The following is a 21,976-nucleotide window of genomic DNA, read 5'->3' on the forward strand; positions in this document are numbered from 1 at the left end:
TTTATGTGCACTTGCTGTGAAATAACAGTTATTGCCACAAGTGTGCATCTGAGTCTCCTAAGTCTAGAACACTGCAGTAACATTCACATTGTTCCTTGGGAGCTGCCTGGGGTGTCAAGGTGTAACAGGCTGGGAATAAACCCCCAGAAAACTCATGCAGATGTATTTCTTCTAAGAGTGAAAACTCACTGCCTGGCAATGAAACCATGTCTGATGCCATCTGGGCACTTCTGCCACAGTGGAGCTTTATGGCAGCCTGGACTCTCACGTGTAATGTGGACAGGGAAATTGGCAGGAGAAAGCTTGCTAGGGCCAGAAGTGGGGCTTCTCACTTACCCCACTCCTGGAGCAGCACCACAACTGGTTTTCCTGCTTAACCCATGTGCTGGGGAAGTAGAATTGCACCCTGAGGCGAGCGTTGTCATTTAGTTAGGCTGACATCTTGTGGAAGCCTTCCTAGTATATTAAGAACAACATACAAGCTAATTTTACTTGATGCAGATATGGGGGCTGCGTGACTTTGCTGTGCTGGGGGCCTGGAGGGTGCAAGCCCTGAAACTGCAGGTGAGACTGCAGCACCTGGGACACACACCTGGGACACGTGTGTGGCACTGCACAGGCAGCCAGCTCACCCCTTTGCCTGCAGGAATGGCTGTGGGAGTTATTGCTGGGTGTAAGCGCCTCAGGGACCACGGGAGTATTTGCTGCTTTTTGGCCAGAAGGTTGTCTTTGTGCTGTGTCACGGGGCGGTGAGGCAGGAGGTGAGCAGGGACGTGTGGCTGGAGCGTCACCGTGCGCTCTGTCACTCAAATGCACTGCCATGAGCCCCTGGGAAGGGGACACATGAGACCAAGTCATGTCTGAGGTGATGTAGCAGCAGCAGATGTGCCCAGTGCTTCAGGCCAGCTGGAGAGTCCTTTGGGGGAGGGCAGTGGGAGGGATGGGACAAGGCTCTGTAGGTCGGGTGTCCTTGTCTTTCTGGGAGCAAAGGGCATGTGTGGTGGCATGGTGTGGTGGCTGTCACCTCCCTGTCTGGCAGCTCTCTGCACCTGGTTGCACATTCTAATTCTTCCTGGTACCAGGGTGAATGCAGGAGCCACCCTTCCCCTCTCCATGGTGCAGCCTGGCCGTGGGGAGGGATGTCGGCGTGGGACTGCAGCGGCATTGCCAGCTGGGCAGGAGGGACAGTGCAGGCAGCTTTATTGTCATTGAGGTTCTTGCTGACCCCTGGACAATGCTGTGCAGTCCCTTGTGCTTTGCTGAGCTGTGGGCTGGCTGTGGGAGACTCCTTCCTGCAGCAAACCAGGGCACCGTCCTGCTTCCTCCACCGACAGGCCTGGGATGTGAAAACAGGAGTGGAGTTCATGTGGGTCACACTTCACTGCTCACACTGCCTGGCCTTGAATCAGCACTGTTCTATCTGGAATTTGTTGGCAGCCCTGCTGTCACAGTGATGGAGGGCTGTGGATGGTTATCCCTGTGGAATTAGGCTGGGTGGCAAGGCAAAATGAAGCCTGGCACAAAATGCACCTGAGCACTGAGTCCTGTTTGCCCTGGAAGCAGAGCTCAGAGGTGGCACAGTGACACACCACTCACTGCCTGCCCACAGGAAGGTGTGCCAAGCACTCATTTGTCACTTATTCAATTCCCGTCATTAACCAGGATGCTGCCCAGAAGACAATTCTCAGATTACCTGAAGCAGAAACCTCTCTGCCAACCATCCTTTTTGGGTAGTTGTGTGGTGGGTGGCAGGTGGGGCAGTGGTGACCCAGCAGTGGCACATCTGGCTCACATCTGGATGCTGATTTGGGGAGGAGGGGTGGTGGGCTCTGCAGGGATGGTGTGAGGTGGTGCTGAGCAGGAGGCACTATCTCCCTCAATAGCTCTGTGGGCTCAGCTTAACCCAAACTGAGATGCACCTTTAAGATTAACAACAGGTATCTGTGATTTAACTACAAAAACATACCTTGGACTAGCTGGTTAGAGCACATGCTCTGCTGCTCCTGTGGAATGCACCACCACCACCGTGCTCCTGTACCTCTGTAAATCAGTTGGGATTAGATTTCAACCTCCATAGCTATAGGAAGAGCTTGGGTCTGTCTTTTGGCTGTCAGGATTCAGATGGCACACCCACAGCAGGAATGCTTTGTGACAGAAATGGTGATTTACTCCCCTCCCTTTATACAAATCCCCTTTCTTTGCTTTGAGCATTAAAACAAGCCCTGCTGGGGATGGTGGTGTGATCTGGGACTGCAGGGATGCAACAGGGAATGTTTGTGTTGCTCTCCAAGCAGGGCAGCAGTGGTGGGGGAAACGAGCAATTTTTAACATCAATTCTATCCTCTTTGATAAAGATCTGATTTAATTTAAAGTAAATTTGCACCGTGGCTAAATTCATTATCCATGAGACTGGACAGAGTTGGGATATCATACTACAGAATGATTGACATGGTCATCATGACCCTATTAAATCTACTGAATCTATTAGCTGCTCACTGACTGCAGGGCTTGTGATTCCCTCAGCAGAGTTTTGTGCTGAATATCTAAAATTCCTATTAGAAATCTGAATATTTGGGCTTCACTCTTGTGAGTCCTCCTAATTCTGTGGATAGCAGGAGCTGATGGCTGGGCTGCCTTGTGCTGCTGGGTCATTAGCTGGCTCCTCAATGAAGGTTCACACTAGACATGAGGACCAGTTTTTAATGGTAAGGCTAATTGGTTAGTGGAACAAATTACCCAGAAGTGCTAAACTGGCACTTGGAGCTTTTAAAACATGATTTATTACTTGAGAGAGGGAGACCAGCTCAAACAGGACTTTTGAGCTGTAGGGTGGAACCAATGGGTAAAATTCCTGAGGTGTGTGGGAGCCTGGACGAAGTGACAGTGTTGTAGTCAGGGATGATCTTCAGTGTGTTTCTGTTCCTGGGAGGGTTCCTGCTGCCACAGGCTATGCAGGTCTTCATGTGTTCCACCAGCTCCTAATGGGGTTTGATTTTGTTTTTGTTTCATTTTATGCAGGGGAAAAAGGTCAAGAAACTTCAGCTGGGCAAAACTCAACATTTTTGTCTCCAGGACTTTGGTTAGAATTGGCTGTGATGGTTTTAGATGTCCATGGCAGCAGGGTGTCTGTAGCCACTGAGGTGTCCTGGGTCTGTCCTGTTCTTCCCCCTCTCAGTGCTAACGAAGGAACCCAATTAGTAGCTCCATGTGCTAATTCACCACAGCTAGATTAGCAGGGTGCTTTATCCTGCAACCTTCCAAAGGAAATTCTGGTCATGCTTTTGACAAACTTCTGTACTAAAACTTCTGAATGCCAAGAGTGTGGAAATAAACTGGAGCTGCCTTCCTAAAATCTAGTGGGGTTGGATTGTGCAGCTCTTTCTGTGCTAATACATGGTGTAGTTTCAGAGGAACAGATCAGCAGTGAGAAATCAGTGCTGCTCAGGCTGTAATGTGCTGTGGGGTGTTTTACATAGTGGTCTCATGAACTGAATGTCCATTAGTGGAAGCTATCTCTTGGTTTTCCTCTCATCCAGAAAGCATCTGGTGCTGTGCACCGGGGCTGTTGTGGGCTGTGAAGCCAGGGACAGCAAAATGGAATTGATGGGTGGCATCACCTCAAATGCCTGCTCCTGCTTCTTGTTAAAATGGTAATGTGGGAGCACCCAGGGAGAAGTAAAATGGCACTTCTTGGAACAGCTGAATGTTTGGCTTTCTGCATAATAGATGAGCATATATCTTAGATCCAAACATATTCCTGGGAAAAAACCCCGTGTGTGGGAGTAGGGGTGCTGTGGGGTCAGTGAAATGGTCACGTTGCCGTGGGTAAATGGGTGTGGAACATCAGCAGGAGAAGCAGCTGCTGCTGCAGGTTGGTGTCTCGGAGCAGCTTGGAGCTGGGGCACTGCCTGGTGGCAGCTTCTGGGGTCAGTGTTCCCCTGTCCCCCCAGGGTGCCAGCACTGCCCACAGCCACCAGCATGCCAGGGACAAAGCCATCGATCGGGGAGTCTTGTCTGTCGTATCCCCTGAGCAGGGGATCAGCACAGTGTTGGGTAAATCAGTGCATTAATCTTCACTTTATTTAGAGCCTTCAGCTTTGATTTTTGAATGTAGAACAAAGAACGGTGCAGCGCCGGGGCTGCCAAAGGCAGTGGTGGCGTCACAGTGAGCTCCTGGGTTTAGCCTCAGTTGCTTTTCAGTTACCTTTTGTGATGAGAATCAAATAACTTGATCATGGCGGTGACAAATCTTCAATAATTCATTACTCTATAATGACACTACAACATCCTAATTCCCTCCACCCCATTTTTTATTTCTGCTGTAGAGTGGACTTGATGTTTTAGATACAAGGCTGTTCATTCAGATATTTCACAGCAGCCTGTCACCTGGAGAATTGATACCTGGCATACCCTCACTGCAGCACTGCTAAATGCTTTTTCTTCTCAACTGGATAATTATATTGATTGTGGCTTAGGACATCAGAAATTGGATTGTGGTTGCATAAAGTGTGTTTTGAAACCTTAATATAAACTGTGTTGTACAGAAAAAACTCCCAGCAAAACCAGACCACCACCATTGTCTTATCTAACTCTTAATTTGATACAAATGAGGCTATTTTTGACCCAGTGGAAAAGAGAAGCTGCCCCTGCTGCCTGGCCCTTTGCTCTCTCTAACAACAGGGCTCACACAAATGTGCTGGATCAAACCTTGGCAGCTCCCCATGGGTTGGCCTGGAGACTCACTTGAAATGTTGAATTTCTTACCCAACAAATGGTTTGTAAGGATTTGACTTTTGATTTTGTCTTTCGGCTGCCTGCTCACAGGCAGTGGTGTGTGATTCCTGGGGATGTGGTGTGGAGGGAGCACTGACTGCCTTATCAGGGAGGTGGAGACTCCGCTGCCAGTGTGCATAATCACTTTGCAGACCTAAAAAATAGCAAAAGAAGCTGACAAAATACTTGAAATAAATAATACTGGTTGTACTTTGAGACCCTGAATACGTGTTTACCTCTCTGTCTGCTGTTTTTCAGGCTGGACGCAAGGAGAGGAGCGATGCCCTGAACTCTGCCATTGACAAAATGACCAAAAAGACCAGAGACTTGCGCAGACAGGTAATGAATGTGTCACAGGTGGGACTGGCTGGCACAAATGAGTGCATTGCTGCATGGTTGCCCTCTTGGAAATGTTGTCTGGGGATTTGTTTCTCATGGGCAGTGGGTTTGCTGGCCTGTTTGCAGTGAATTAAAAGCTGTAAGCTTCCAGTGTGTAGCTCAGAGGAAAGCGTGGGGTGGGAATGTAATTCCCTGTTAACTGTGTGATAAGGATGTTGGATTCTTGATCATCTTCATGCCAAGAGAGATAAAAAAGCCCAACCAAAACCCAAAAAAAACCAACTTTCACGTTATGGATTTTGAAGATAATCTGTGATGCTTTATAATGCTGGTTGTGTTCATCAGTTTTTTTATTTCAGAACTATATTTATGTAGTATCACCCTTTTGTCTGTTTGGTTGTAAAGCAATATATTCCCATTTTCAAGTAAGCGAGAATATGGATCAGGTTTGTTGAAAAATGTTTTTATTCTAGCAGAAAAATAAAAAAGTTAAATCAGTGTGTTGTTTAATCAGCTGAGGGAAAGCAGCAAATTTACTCAGACAAAACCAATATGAGCTGCTAAATCAATATTTGTGGCCAAACTGGTGACTTGCACTTCTATAACGAATCCATTTTTAAAGGAGATTTAATTTAAATTGAAGCAAAAAGTGTGTAGACAAGACTTAGTGCAGAGAAAGCCTTGGTCACACAAAGGAAAAAGGATCAATGACAAAAGTAGTTTAAGCTTTACGTATTAATACAGTAGGAGGGAAACAGCAATGGAACACTACTGAAGAATAACTCATTCTTTTATTTTATTTTAGCTCCGCAAAGCTGTTATGGACCATGTTTCAGACTCTTTTCTGGAAACAAATGTTCCTCTTTTAGTATTGATTGAAGCTGCCAAGAATGGGAATGAAAAAGAAGTTAAAGAATATGCCCAGGTTTTCCGTGAACATGCCAACAAATTGATTGAGGTAAGATGGTACAAATTAAAATTTAATTATTGCTAGTTAAATTAAGGCAGGACTAGGCAAAACAGGTTTTTCAATTCTGTTGAAGCACACAGCAAATTCTGTAATAAATTTCCTTTTAAAATTTTATTTGAATGAATTTAAACACAATTTAATATTTAAATAATTTAAAAAGTAAGCTTATCAAAAGGAGCTGTTAAATAATCCATGTACTTGTGGATACTACAATCTGAGTATATGATAAAGGTTTTGTTACTTGGAAGGGGTCATTTGGAGTAAGGGAGACCAGGGCAAGATTGTCCTGCTGGACAGTTTGACCCAGTGCTTTGAAGCATGGAGGTTTTTTCTTTCCAGTAAAATCCCACTGAACATAAACAGGCCTTTTATGTGAAGGCTTTTAGAATGAAAACCTGCTTGTGTGTGTGCAAAGAGCAAACAAAACACTTGGAATGACAGCACAGCTGATCCCTGTCACCCCTTTGCAATGAAATGCCAAAGGCTCTCAAGCTGGTGGAACTGCAGACCAGAGCTCTTACTGGGGGGAAGACCAGGTTAAATGGGACCAACCTGTCTTAACTGGAATCCCAGAATAGCTGGGGTTGGAAAAGCCCTCCAGGATCATCAAGTCCAAGCTGTGCCCAATCCCCTCCTTGTGGGGCCCAGAGCGCTGAGTGCCACCTCCAGGCCTTCCTTGGACACCTCCTGGGATGGTGGGAGTCCCCTGCCAATGCCTGACCATCCTTTCCATGGAAAAATTCCTCCTGATGTCCTGAATCTCCCCAGACACAGCTTGAGGTTGTTTCCTCCTGTCCTCTCTCTCAGTACCTGAGAGAAGAGACTGCCCCTCACCTGGCTGCCCCTCCTGTCAGGGAGTCGCTTTAAGGGTGATCAGTGCACTGTTGAAGGGAGCAGATTTCCAAAGGGGGTGTTTGCAGAGAGCAGCAGCAGTCCATGCCCTGAGTTCATGGATACACCTCGGCATCCTCGGCCTCTTGCCACCGCCTTCGCGTGAGAGTTCTGTGCCAGCTGATGCTAAATGGCAAGGAACAAACAGCTATAGGTATTGTTGAGGAAACATGCCACTAGGAATAAGCTTCAAAAGCTCCTCCTGTGCTCTTCCGTGCTTTTTGAGGCACTGGCTGGTTGTGCTTCACCTCAGCAGCTCCCCGGGAACAGTCCCAGGCCGCTTCGTGTGGTTTTGCTCTCTCGGGGTCTCTGTGTTTGATAATGGAGCCCATGTGTCCCCAAGGCTCATGGGGAATACTCTCACACAGCTGGGCAGATTTAAACTGCTCAAATGTAAGACTTACCAGACATCAATAAAAGTAGTTTCTGACTTGCATAATATATTTTTCATTGGGTTCTGAGTGTGCTTTGCAACTGCCCCATAGTCTGGGATGCATGAAGCTTGTCCAGCTCTTCAGAGCTGCTGTCTAACCAATGAAAATACTTAATTCTTTGAAGGCATCCGTTTTTCACTTCTGGCTTGTCATGCTTCAGCATCAATCCCCATCCTCCTAGAGTTGCAAAGTTATTCTAATCTAAATTTTAAGTAACTGACGTTGTTCTGCAAAGCAGCATGTGGAAGGAAGGCAGTGCTGCTGTGCCCTGCCTTGGCAGCAGGATACAGTCTTGGGAACACTTTGAAGTGGGTTTGGTCTAAAGCCTCCCTTCTTCATGTTGCAAGCCTGATTTATCTAGAAAATTATTTTTAGGGCTTGTTTACAGGAGATGTTGAATGGTGTAACAATAGCAGTGCTTGTTCTGACAGAGTTCTGCTACCTCCTCAGCAGATGTGTGGTGTCCACACAGAGTTTATTGCCACAATTACAGAGGCATAATTGTGCTGCTCTGTCCCTGAGCTTCTCCCCAGCCCTTGCCAGGTGAGCCCTTTCTCCCTATCCCCTCAAGAGCCGTGTCCCACTGGAGCAGCCACAGTTCCATCCTCTCTGACACTGGCCCTACCTGGTGTGAAAATGCCAAGCTGCAAAGGACTTTCCCAGAGCCTCTCTACAGCCAGACACTCTTGTCTTCCAAGGACTATTCCCCTGAAAGTAGACATTCAGCAGTATTTTTGACTGACATCAAAAGGTTCTGCTAAAATGATATGCTACTGCAACAGCCTTTTGAAGGCTTGGTTATTGCTTTTGCTGTCTGAAATGTAACTGTAGTTGTAGAGTAGCATGATCTAGATGGTTTATGAACCTCTTCCCTGAATGGAGATGGATTAATAGATACACTTAGTTTTGACAGAAGGGAGTAGTGCTCCTGCAGAGCCCTTGTCCCAAGGGGCATCAGAGCCATTGGAGTGGTATGAGCTGTCAGATTCACTGTGCAGGAAGATGGGTTGGGGTGGGTTGCACTTAAAATGTCTTGGTGTGTCTGTGCCAGAATGATGTTTGCAAGCTCCCGTATGATTCTGCTCTTGGGCAGGAAACTCAGGAGAAACAATAAAAGGCTGTGTAAGAGCAGAGCAGGAGATGTTTTGCCTGTTGAGATGGGAAGTGATTGCTTCCACCTGCTTTCAGGGGAGATAAGTGTGCAGGGAGCTTATCAGGACTACCCTCACAAGTGCTGCTGAGCGACTCAAGCCATCAAATGTGCCAAAACAGCTGCAGCAAGGAATGGAGCTGTGGTGTATCATGCCCTGACTGACAGGCTCCTGGGGTGTGGTGTAGAGGGGAGCATGTCCTCCCTTTGATGCTGAGCAAGAGCAGGAAACATGCAGGAGATTCTGCTCTGCCCTGGGGAGCTCAGCACATCCCCACTGGATTGGTCAGAGGGTTTGCACTTTGGGTTTAGTACCCCCTTGTCTGTGAGCTGGAAGAGTCAGTGAACCAGTCCCTGAGAGATATATAACAAAATAGATTTATTTTATTTTATTTTTTTATACTAAACTGTTGCAGGTGTTGCCCAGACAGGAGGAGTGGCAGTGCTGGTTCTGCCCTGGGTTAGAACAGGGAGTTCTTGCTCCTGCAGTGCAGAGCTGTTTATGGGCCCTCCAAGTGCCCATAAAGAGATGCAAGCACATGATTTGGGTAATTTCGTTTTGAAATGTTCCCTTCTTGGCAGCAGAGCTCAGCCTGCTTTTGTGGTTCCTAACGTCCAGGCAGCCAAATTTGACCAAAAGGTGCAATAACCACAAAAATCTGATCTGCCTGCTGGGTCTGTGTCTTCTAGAGAGCCCATACCAATAGCATCCCAAAGGGCTCCCACCTAATTTGTTTCCCACATAGTAAAGTCCTAACCCTTTTATCCTGCCTTTTGAAAACTGAGCAACGGTAAAAGTTGAATGAGCCTTGTCTCAGTTGAATAATACGTTTCAAAGATAGCTTTCAAAATTGCTCTGTGCTAACAGACCATTAACTCTGTCTGGATTTGGTTAAAGGAGTTTAATTCAGGAATTGAGAAGCCAATTTAAATGTAACACACAAGAATAACAGAAAAGACAGCATTTTGGGAAGCAGCATAACAAAAAGTTAAATTCACTTGTAAACTGTGAAAGTCTTCCCAATTTGCAGATTGTGAGCTGCTTTCTCCATTCCAATGGCTTTTCCCACTAGGTGAGGTAGCCTTGGCTCTCCAGCCTGTGGCTTAGCTCTTGAGGAAGGACAGTTTGGCACTGGAATCCTTGGAAGGACTGTTGCTCCCAGCAGAGACAGGGCTGTCCTGCAGCTTGGTGCTCCAACCCAGTGATGTCACTGAGCACCACGCTGGCTCTTTGTCCCTCGAAGGCTTTGAAGATGTTTGTGCTGAGCTGCCTTTATGCTGCTCCCCGGGGATGCTCCGGGCTGCTCTTGCAAAGGGAAAAACCAGACTTGTTAAGAAGAAACCTTTGCTATGCTGTTGAATGCTTTTGAAAAATAAAAATTAGCGTGTCAATTTGTCACTGTTTACACTGTGACACAATGTAACACTGTGTAGTTTTAATGGAAAAGTTTTTCAGACGTTAAGGAATTAGGAAGTAAAAGGTAAATAAGGACAGAGTCCAGGTTAAAATCCTCCAGTTCGCTTGCTGAAGAATATTTTGAAGAATATTTTTGGAGTTTGTAATTCCTTAAAAAGAACAAATAAGCTCCTCTTTCTCTGGAACCCACTACCCCCTGTCAAATATTTTTCTCAACTTAAATTTTATTTATAAGTCCTTTTCTTAGAGAAATATTGGTAAGACCAAGGAGGCAAAAGCTCTCAATGGTGTTTCATAAGCATTGATTTTTTTTTCTAATTGCTTTAATTTATCTGAAAAGGCTGCTCTGTGCCTTTTTTTAATGCACTGGGTTGCATCTTGCATATGGAGTGATGATTTTCTCGTTTTCAGTGAAACCCATGAACAGATGCAGACGGCAAATTTATTTGCTTGGAAAGAATCACATTTGGGCACTTGCAGCTCCATAAGCTTTCTGTAGCCTCTTGCTCTGACATTTCCCCCTTCTGTTGCCCTCACTGTCTAGCCTGAAGTCCTGGAGTCATTCTTCAGATCTCAGTCTAAAAATACCCCTCTCCCAAAGCCTGAAGCCTTGCACACTTGCTACATTTTTCTTGCAATTATCCTGATTTGCTCAGACTTGCAGCCTGTATGTTCTTCGGAGAGTCTTAACAGCTGCAGGTTTTTTACATGTGAAAGGCTTTTAAAAAATACAAAGTGGGTAAAACATAGCTTGGATTTAAAATAAAAACTGGCTTTTGGACTGGAGGCATGGTGAAGGTTTTGGAAAGCTGAGGTTTAGCTGTCCCCTGTTGATGAGGTGTAACTTACCTGGGCATGGCCTGTTACCATTAATTGCAAACAAAGCATGGAATGGAAGAATCCAGCAGATCCAGAAGCTAATCTGCTCTGACAAGATTATCCTTTGTGTCTATCAGCCACCTGATTTCCAGAGTTTCTACAGAATTTTTCAAACCATCTTAGGAGGTGGGAGTGGACTGGCTTTGCTGCTGCTTTAGATGCTCTCCCTCCTGCCTGCCAGCACAGGGATGCTGAGGGTCAGTCAGTGTTGCCAGGCAGGGATGAACTTCTTGGGGAGCAGTGCAGACAAGCTCTTGGCATCCAGCTCAGATATTGACTTGGATTGTTTTTCTGAATTGTATTAATATCTCAAAACCCAGCATTTTCCTGACTAGGGTTATTACCAGGGTACCTCAGCACCTATTTTTCCAGTATTCTCATTTACAGAGGAAAAAAACCTGCCAACTCAGGTTTGTCTTTTACTGCTTTTATTTTTAATGCAATTTTGTATTACAAGGGAAATGTCCTTGCACTGTGGTCTGGAGAAGAGAGACAGAGTTATTTCCCATTTAAAATGGAGACCAAAATGAGGAAAATGTCATTTCCAAAGCAGAAGCACGTTTTCTGTAATTTGTCTATAGATAGCCTTGGCAGCAATTTAAAACTAATGTCTTCAATAAATGACCAGTGTAACTCTAATGTGCCCTCTAAAGTCTGACACTCTTCAACAGCCGATGCACTTTCCTTGTAAGTTCATTTTATTAGTCAACTAATTCATAAATAAATTAAATTCTACTCATAGAACATGCTTTCCTTACATTCATAATCAGGAAAGCAGGAAAGCCTCAGCAGAAAAATGTTCCTACATTTTTCAACAAAACTGGATATACAAATTTAATATATCATACATAAGTAAAGGCAAGTGACCTTTTAATAGGATAACTTCTGTTCTTGTAAGGTTATTTTCTGAGGCCAATCCTCTAATGCTACACCAAATAATGTATGAAAGGGTCTGTTGAATGCTGGCAGAGTTTAAAAATCATGTTGGAAGAGGAATAAGACACTTCAGGATAATCTTTCTGTCCAGATTTCATTGTAAGTGCACATGGGGAAGCAGGGCCATGACAGTGAAACCGATGGGAAAGATGAAGGGATCGTTGAATCCTCACAAATCTGGGCAGCAATTGAGCTGTTTGAAGACAATTTCTCTCCTTGGAAATCCTCTTGGTTTGCTGCTGCTACATGGAGGAGAGGCATTTCTGCCACACCTCAGCCACAGGGACAGTCACCTTGCTGTGGGACTGCTGAGAGGGAAGGGCTTGCTCTGTACACATCTGGGCCAAGGGAGATGTACAGAGTGTAGAATCAGGAGGTGAATGAGTTTAGGCTTTGGAAAATATTAATGTGCTTTTATTCCACTAGAAACAGCCCTGTGTTTACTCTGTTCCTTTTTCCTTTGGAAACAGAAGCTTTTGTGGAAAGGGAAATGTGTAAAAGAGGTCAGGAAGTGTGAGAACAGTTGGGTTGAGGTGGTGTTGACACGATGTCTTCAGAGGCAGCTGAAAAACAATAGAGTCCTTTTATTTTCAGATATTTGAGTCTTAATTCCAACAGCATTTTAAAGTAGCTTTTTGGGTAAAGTTTTTATAGATGTGGCATAAACGTTTTAATTCTTGATATTTAACTAAGCCTTGATGCATGTCTGAATTTTTATCATCTTAGTCATTAGCAATATTGGATTATTAGTCATGTCATGTCATCAAGGAGTTGCCTGAAATCTGTGTGGAGCTCATTACTGACACTGTTTTGTCGTCTTCTTCAAGAGCACAGTGTACTGACAATTACAGTTACACTGCCATGAACAGTTGTCTGAATCACCAAAAACTGGTTTAAGCAGCTAATAATAGGCACCAAGTTGGAAGCCTGTAGTCAGATCAAAAGGCAGCATGTTCTGAGTGATGAGCAAACTGAGATGGGAAAGAAGTACAATTTCACAGAATTTCAGACTGGTTTGGGCTGGGAGGAACCTCAAAGCTCATCCCATCCCACCCCTGCCAGGGCAGGGACACCCTCCACCATCCCAGGCTGCTCCAAACCCTGTCCAGCCTGGCCTTGGACAATTCCAGGGATCCAGGGGCAGCCACAGCTTCTCTGGGCATCCTGTGCCAGGGCCTGCCCACCCTCACAGCCCCCCACAGATGGGACAGGATCCCACTAACCTGCCCTCTGGCAGTGGGAAGCCATTCCCCTTGTCCTGTCCCTCCATCCCTTGTCCCCAGTCCCTCTCCACCTCTCCTGGAGTCTCTTTAGGCACTGGCAGGAGCTCTGAGGTCTCTCCAAAGCCTTCTCATCTCCAGGCTGAACACCCCCAGCTCGCCCAGCCTGTCTTCATTTCCACTTTGATAAACACAGAGACATTTTTGGATAAGGATAATTATTTGGGTACTGTCCAAGTATCACTACTAGAAACACTTTTATTTTAAGGAAAGGTATTTGTGTTGCTAAGAAGCATCTCAGATGAGGGTTTGCTTTGAACATTTCAGCTGAAGCTGAGCTCTCCATCACACACCAGTGGTGTCATTGCTGTCGTGGTGGCTCAGATAGACTTGTGTAACTAATGTGGTTTGTGATTATAACAACATTTTAACACTTTAGCTTGTTTGTCTGAGGGAGGAACAGTTCCTGTGCCAACAGTTACATCTGCTGCCACAGCTGCATGGACGAGGGGCACAGTGCCCACGTCGCACACTGGTGTTCCTGTAGCAGCCCTGCTTTCCCTCAGGTCTGGAGAGAGGATAATCCACCAGTCTGAAAATAAAGATATTGCTGCACTTTCCTGCTGTGGGTATGGTTTATGCTATAGATGTATTAATTCCCTTCAAACAGCTCTTCTCTCTCTTTAATTGAAAAGCTATCCTGATGGCACGAGAGAAGTTCTCTCTCTGCTGCCCTTGCTGCACAGCAAATGGAGCCTGGTTTGGTTTGTCCTGGTGCACAGATTCTGGGATTGCCCAGCTGTGTGAAAAATTTCCCTTCTCTGTGCAACCTTGGCAACACATGGGTTGCTCTCTGTTGGGGAAGAACATTTCCTCAGGGCATGGAAGGAGTTCACCAGTGTGGAGCAGAGCTTTGGCAGGACAGCTGTACCAGGAATGACACCAGGGAACTGGAGAGGTATTGTGTCGCTGTTGAGCAGCTAGCAGAGTAATGAAAGCACCAGTTCTCAGTGGCAAGAAGGAATGACCTTTATTGTTTTGATTTCATCACATATATAGAGTTCTCAAAAGTCACCCAGATTGGTCAGTCAGAAGCCTTCCCCCAGGCCTGATTGGCCAGGCCTGCACTGTCCAAGTTCTGGGACACTGTTCCAACAACATCCAAACTTTATCTTTATTTATAAAACACAAGAAAATTTCTCATGGGAAAAACCTGTGCTAGCCACAGTATTGGAAACAGCTCTGGACAGGATGAGAGGCAAGAGCAAAGCTGTATTCCTTAACTAGAATTTTAGACACACGGATACAGCTAGAAATGTGGAAGTATTAAGATTTAATCCCAAACAAAAGGTGGTTATTTATGAAAATATTAAATGATTGCCTCCACATAACAGGGAGCAGAAGGTACACAATATATTTATTTTTATACTATTTTATTGCTTACAAGAGCATGGAGAGACAGAACAAGGGGGAATGGCTTCCCTCTGCCAGAGGGCAGGGTTAGATGGGATACTGGGAAGGAATTCCTCCCTGTGAGGGTGGGCAGGCCCTGGCACAGGATGCCCAGAGAAGCTGTGGCTGCCCCTGGATCCCTGGCAGTGTCCAAGGCCATTTGGACCCTGGGATAGTAGAAGGTGTCCCTGCCCATGGCAGGGGGTGGCACTGGATGGACTGGATGAGCTTTAAGGTTCCTTCCAGCCCAAACCATTGTGTGATTCTGGGATACTGTCTCTGATCCCTTTTATCTTGCCTGTTGAAGTAAAAACATTGTAACATCCATTTCATATTGTCCAAAACTTCGGAATTAGAAATGCCAACCCTTTGCTTTCCAGTTTTGTTCCACCCAGCTGAAATATCCCCTCCTGGTGTTTACAACCAGGCTTGGAATTAAAACTGTTCTCATCTTCGCGTGAGGCTGCAGAGCTCTGGAAATAGCAGTTTCCTCATGTTAGTCCTTCGTTCCCCCCAGTGCTTTATGTCTGTGTGTGCCTTGTTTTATTTAAACACTTTTACTATTTTCAGTTAATACACTGGGATTCTGTTGCCCACAACAAGCTCTTGCAAGGTACCTTCTTGTGGAGCTGCAGCCACATGCAGCTAGTTGAGTCGTATAAAATCACAAAGCAGTTGACAGCATGACTCCAGTAACTCTCTGCACACTCCCAGTGGATTTGGTCCCAAGTCCTCCTGCATTAAAGAAGTGTTTTGTGTAATTCCTAGTTAGCTATGCCTCTGCAAAATGAGGGGTTTTGGAGCTGGAACATGTCTATAGCTGTAACACTTCTCCCTCATGCAGCACCTGTTAAGGCTGGATGTTAAAATGCTCAGATTTGTCTTGAATATTGAGTGCAGTGTACAGGTGAATAAATAAATGTATGGACGTAGTGAATAATGAAAGCCTTTCTGGAGAGGGATGGAGATTACATAATCGACACATCTTTTCTGAGAGTCCTCAGTTGCTATTAGTTTTGCCAGAACAGTTGTTTCTGCAGATAAATTAATTTCCTGAGCTTTGACCAGCGTGAAGGGAATCGGGAAAGGTTTTGTAATATGGAGGGGGAAGAAATTAGCTGTGCTGTATTTGAATTTTGTGAGAATATCAGGTATACTTTTCTTCAGCAAATCCCTCGGAGGAAAATGTTCAATGACTGTCTGTCCATTCTTTCTGGTTTTGCTTTTAAAATGGGTGATTTTTTAAGCTGCTTAAAAGTCGGAATTTGCATTCCCAGAGAAATTGTAAAATATAAAGCAAAAAAAATAGAACAAGCAGCTGAAGTTTTGAAGTTTAATCAGAAATGAAAATGCCAGGAACACCTTTGAAAAGCTTGGTTTCTGTGGTGTTGAAATTCCCAAGGTGTCTGTGTACACATGGATGTGGGTTTGTTATTTTTGTGTAAGAGTTTTTGAGCACTGGTTACGAGAGGATTCTGCTTAATGTTAAACTGAAAAGTTTTTCAGTGTAAGACAGTCATAAAACTTCTTTCTGCAACGCTATTTTTACAACTGCAGGTTCAGATGAGAGTGCTCAGACTCTCAGAATTCAATTAGGGTGTGTTTGGCTCCTGCACAGCGATGTGTAATGCTGGGTTGTGGCAATGCTGGGTGGCAGGGCCAGCTCTGACAACGTTCAATTATGCAACAATAAACACATTACAGAGCCTTCTTTGGGCTGCACCAGCACGGGATGGTTGCAGCAGCACCCACTTAGGAGACTTTGCCTTCTTGACTGCCTGAAGGAGCTGTCCTCAAAACCTGACCTGTAAACAAGGAGGAAAACCTGGGTGCTGCTTCTCTGAAGTCAATCAAGTTGCACAACTCAGAGGCGTTAATACATAATTTTATTGTCAGCCTTTGAAATCATTGAAAAGGGAGATTTAAAGTGTTAGAGATGATAGTTCCTTTTTTTCTATTGCATTTCTTGTCTCTCATTGAAAAAGGAATTTGCTTCAAGAAAGAGGTCCCAGTAAAGTAACCCCTGTGTTTAAGCCAGAGAGTCTATGCAGAGAGAAGGTGGAGCAAGTTCAGAGCTGGAGCATTGTCACACAGAATCACAGAATGTTCTGAGTTGGAAGGACCCACAATGATCATCAAGTCCAGCTTTTAAGTGAATGGGGGTCAAACCCACAGCCTTGGTGTTATTATTAGCATTGCTGGGTTGTGTTCAGTAGTGTAATTTATATGTTAAATGACCCCAAACTTGTGTAGTTGAGACTGCTGCCATTTTTTAATTGCTGGAAGACTTAACTTCTTAGTCACGATCTGAACAAATTTTAAGTTTAAAAAAAAAAATAAACCCAAAAAGTGTGTTTCATGTGGAAAAGGTATAACCTGTGTCTTGTCAGGGAAGGTGGTTCTCTGCCACAAATTGTTACTAATGGTAGAAAGAACAGCTTTAGAAATGTCAGGTTTTTCCTGATTTAAAGAGTAGTAAATTCTGAAGAGTCAAAGTTAACTAGAATTTGAGATGGAATCACTCTGTGACAGATGGTACAGTATTTTTTTTTTTATATTTGAGTTACACCTTCTTATTAATAACATATTCTCAACTGACCCTTTGCCCTGAGATAGCATCTGCCTCTCTCAAAAGGAACCAGTTAAGCTGTGCCTCCTCCAAAGGCACAAAACCATAGAACCATTTAAGTTGGAAAAGCCCTCTGAGATCCTTGAGTCCAGCTGTTCCCCCAGCACTGCCAAGGCCACCACTAAACCCTGTCACCAAGTGCCACATCTCCAGGGATGGTGACTCCACCACTGCCCTGAGCAGCTATGCCGGTTTGACACTTTCAGTGAAGAAACTTCCTCCAGTATCCAACCTGAGCCTCCCCTGGCCCAGCCTGAGGCTGTTCCCTCTCCTCCTGTCCCTGTTCCCTGGAGCACAGCCTGACCCCCTGGCTGTCCCCTCCTGGCAGGAGCTGTGCAGAGCCACAAGGTCCCCCTGAGCCTCCTTTGCTCCAGGCTGAGCTCCTTTCCCAGCTCTCTCAGCTGCTCCTGGTGCTCCAGCCCCTTCCCAGCTCCATTCCCTTCCCTGGACACACTCCAGCCCCTCCAGGTCTCTCTGTGCCCAGAACTGGACACAGCCCTTGAGGTGCCTCAGCAGGGCCAGCACAGGGGACAGGCACTGCCCTGGTCCTGCTGCCACAGCCCAGGGCCATTGGCCTCGTGTCCCCTGGGCACCCCTGGGCTCATGTCCAGCTGCTGGCACCAGCACCCCCAGAGCCTTTCCCACTGGGCACTTCCCAGTCACTGCCCCAGCCTGGAGCATTCCCGGGGCTGTTCTGATCCAAGGGCAGCACCCAGCACAGGGCCTGGCTGAACCCCATGGAATTGGCCTCAGCCCATGGATCCAGCCTGTGCAGATCCCTCTGCAGAGCCTTCTGCCCTGCAGCAGACCCACACTGCCACCCAACTTGGTGCTGCCTGTGAACTTACTGAGGGTACCCTGGATCCCCTCGTGCAGGTCACCAGTAAAGACATCAAACAGGACATCCCCAGTGCTGAGCCCAGGAACCACCCTGTGACCAGCCTGGAGTTAGGGTCATTCAGTGCTGTTTCCTGCCCTCCCAAGTTGTGCTGCCTCCAGAGCCACTCACATCAAATAATCTCGCAGTGTGCTGATGTCATCGTTAAAAACAATGAGATCTGAGTTTCAAAAACTGATCAGTGCCTGAAAAGCCCCTTTCCAGATGAGCCTGTCCAGCTGTTCCACTTGGCACTGTGAGTTCCGTGGCAGGAATGGCTGGCTGTGCACTGCATTTGTCACCGGAGGGATATTTAAGCTCATGCCTCTAAATACCAGCAGCTGCTTGGGGTCTGTCATGCCTTTGGGGGTCTGAGAAGCTGTCTCTGGGCTGTGGCTGGAGACTCTGAACTGACAGAGCCTTGATGCTGCAGCAGGAAGCTGCTTTTAAATTGGTCTGTCAGCAGCAAGAGGTGTCTGAACCGCGCCGGGCTGCGGTCTGTGGCTGTCTTCATTCCCAATGTATTTTTAACTGTTTTCAAGAGACTGCTCGTTATGCTGATTACATTATTTGCGATGGTTTTGTCTCCTTTGATGCCTGTGCCAGTAGTGCTTATGTAAAGGGACTTGATGATATTGAATGGTAAGAATGAACAAATGCAGCGGGAATTCAATTGCTATTTTGCTCTCAAGCACAAGTGTTCTTCTTTCTAAATCAAGTCTGACCACTTACTATGTCAGTCAGCTGCTTTGTTGGAGACATGGAGAAACTATTTAATTTACATTTGATTTAAAGGAAATTTTTGTTCGCTTGAGGTGCACTATTTAATTTAGAAGTTTTGGAAATGTATGATTTCCAGGTGCTCTGTGGGCTTTAAAGAGTTGATCTTCATCTCAGCTACAAAACCCAATGTATTATGTGTACATGCCAAATAACTGGCCAGCAGTAGCCTATCCTCTGAAGAGAGAGGGAGTTGGAAGTTATTTGTCAGATCACCCAAGAATTATTGAAGATGAGTCCCCTCAGGTACTTCTAAAATTAAATTTCTTAATCCCGCAGGCATGTACCTCAGCTGGTACATGCAATCATGTTATAACCCTGATAATTACTGACAGTTTACAATACCTCATTGTAATGTCATTTACTACTTGATTAATTAGTTGACATAGCTCTTCCCAAATTCCAACTTTTAAGATACTTGTGTTTTCCAGTAGTTTGATGGAGAATTCCCCTGGGTGCAGTAAACGTTGCACTGCTGTGGATTTACAGCCCTGTCTGCAGCACTCTGAAGTCATCTCAGTTGCTGCCACGTCTGCTTCGCTCTGATGTTCAGCAGAGTTTGCTGGGAAGTTTGTGTGCTGATCTGGCAGAGAAGCCAAGCCGCCAGAGCAAAGAGCTGGCTTTTGGCTGAGCGTGCTGAAATGAAGTGTTGAGCTTTGGAATCGCAGCACTGGGATGGGATGTGGCAGCCAACAGTTGGATTGTCTTAAACTGCCAAAGACCCTCAGTCAGGGAAGCACACACGCTCCTTTCATGAGGGTTGGCAGTGCCAGTCGGGTGCTTTCTAAAGAAGAATTGCCATCAGTTGGGTATTCAGAAGAAAAATGACTGTTCAAAAATGACTGTGCAAAAAAGCAAATTTTCATTATACCACGGTGGGGACACTCCATTATGAACTTCTTTGCCTCTCTGTGTTCAGACAGAGCAGGGTTTCTGTGTGCTTGATTCATCACACTTGGCTTGAGAGACAGCACAACATCTCCAGATATCGGAGAGGCTGATTTTGTGGTGCTTCAATGTCGCTTTTATTCTGCCCCTACTCAATAGAGCTTTGTGTTCTCCTCGCTCCTAGAGATTGTAACTGCTGCTGTGGAGGCAGGAATGATGGGGAAATATGGACCATAAAAAATATTGGCAAACCGGTGTTTCTCAAAAATATGACCTGTGCTTAAACCAACAGCAAAATCTTTATTTGACTTTTAAATCATGGCATCTGATTGTCTTTTGATTCTTGTGAGCCTCTAAACAAAAGCATGATGTACTGCAGCTCTCTGGGAACGAGGGATTTAAGGCATGGCAAATGTAGAGGAAAAGTCCCTGATGTTCAAACACAATCCCTGGGTGAGAGGCTGTTCCAGGGCCAGCTTTTGCTGGGGTGCTGTGCAGAGAGACTGGGCTGGAGCCTCCTGATGTGGGGAGGCAGAGAGGAGCAGCAGAGCCTTGGCTCAGCTGGGCCCTGCCTGAGGAACCCTGCCAAGAACTGGAGAGTTCTGTAATTCACCCCTACGTGTGTAGGGCTAGAATAGAAACACGAGTGGAACAGAAACTTCAGGAGCAGGACACAAATACTGCTGAGAGCTGGCCGAGCTTTCCCTGTGTTGTTGATGCTGCACAGTCTTTCTCTCAACCTCAGTTTGTTTTCCTCCAAATATGTACTGTCACATCTGTTTGCTTGCTTGTTCTGTGCTGGAAACACCTCTCCTCTTGACACCCTTGCTTTCCATCTTCTGCAGCTTGGTTTGGAGCTGGAGGGAGGAAGAGTCTGTGTGCTTTGCAGTGGGAACTTGCATTTTGCTCCCCAGATTGATCATGGGATTGATGAAAAATGCTGTTCAAGTGTAATGGTACATGATTGATGATTTGCAGGACAGTAATGTATTCTGTGTGGGAACATCTGTCGTGAGGGAAGGGCTTGGGGAGGGGGAAAGGCATGTGGTAGAGCTGCAGATACTACTTCAAAATTACTTATATGAATTCAAAGAGTAGTTTAATTAAAGGCAGAATGGAAATTCCCAGCTTATGGAGAAAAGTATCTGGAGAAATCTGGTTCAGTGGTGTTACTGAGCATCTGCTGGCTCCTGGTGATGCTTTTATGGCACATTTGCAGGGGGCTTTGCAGGTTGCTCTGCCTCTGGAAGGACAGTACTCCGTGTTCATCTCAGTTCACTTGCTGCTATTTTTACAGCTTTCTGTGTTCAAATGGCTCAGAATAACATGCTTGTCATTCACCTGTCAGCTGAGAAATGTAACTTATTTCAGACTTCCTTCCCCTGAGAGTAGCTCCAGTATGAGGAATATCTTCAATTACCAAAAAATTCTGTGCTGTCCCCATCCATGCTCTAAAAAGGCAGGTGTTTACAGAGGTCTTGTTTCAGGCTGACCTAGTTAAGGGTGATGCTGTGCAGCAGGTCAAGGTTGTGGAGTAAAGTTTGTAGCATCACAAGAGATCCTATTCAAATGTGGAGGCCTGTGGATGTGTCTTGAGATCTCCACTACTGGTTTTATTTGATGAATTGCAGCACAGATGGAGGGCTGGAGGGACACCTGCCAGGCTTTAGCTGCATCATACCTCTGTCCTGTCACAGAGGGGCCCTCGTGGAACAGCAGCAAACCAGCTTGAGCTCTGTGTGTTTGCTGTGTCTCACCTCAGTGGAATGGGCTGTTAAACTGCAACTGCAGGTGCTGCCAGTGCTGCTCTTGTGCATTTTACTGGAAAGAGCTTACCCTGATCAGTGCTAGCAGTGATGTCTGTCCTGTTTGACTGGCTGGGGCTGAGAGTTGGACATGTCCCATCTCAGATGCCCCTGAGCCCTGGGCTGAGCCCCCAGTGTGGGCAGCAGGGGAGGGATGGATTCTGCTCCTCTGCCCCTCTGGTGAGACCCCAGAGACCTGCAGAGCTGCCCCAGCCCTGGCCCAGCACAGGAGGGACCTGGAGCTGCTGGAGAGAGTCCAGAGGAGGCAGCAGGATGAGCAGAGGGATGAAGCAGCTCTGCTGGGAGGAAAGGCTGGGAGAGTTGGGATTGTTCAGCCTGGAGAGGAGAAGCTTTGGGGTGACCTCAGTGTGGCCTTGCAGAGCCTGGAGGAGCTACAGGAAAGATGGAGAGAGACGATTTACAAGGGCACAGAAGGAATGGCTTTGCACTGCAAGAGGGCAGGGATAGATAGGATATTGGGAAAGAATTCCTCCCTGTGAGGGTGGGCAGGCCCTGGCACAGGGTGCCCAGAGAAG

At 46.0% G+C, this 21,976-nt stretch overlaps 1 protein-coding gene across 1 annotated transcript in view; it reads left to right on the forward strand.

The window, feature by feature from the left end:
- Positions 1-21,976, forward strand: part of CTNNA1 (catenin alpha 1) — a 120,850-nt gene that overhangs the window by 65,827 nt on the left and 33,047 nt on the right. Inside the window, exons 8-9 of the mRNA XM_085073242.1 lie at positions 5,032-5,112; positions 5,918-6,070. Coding sequence (XP_084929368.1) covers positions 5,032-5,112; positions 5,918-6,070 — 234 coding nt within the window. The remainder of the gene's footprint in view (positions 1-5,031; positions 5,113-5,917; positions 6,071-21,976) is intronic.

Source organism: Lichenostomus cassidix, chromosome 13 (genome assembly GCF_008360975.1).
Source record: "Lichenostomus cassidix isolate B80296 chromosome 13, HeHo_3.0, whole genome shotgun sequence".
In the NCBI taxonomy this organism is placed as follows: domain Eukaryota; kingdom Metazoa; phylum Chordata; class Aves; order Passeriformes; family Meliphagidae; genus Lichenostomus; species Lichenostomus cassidix.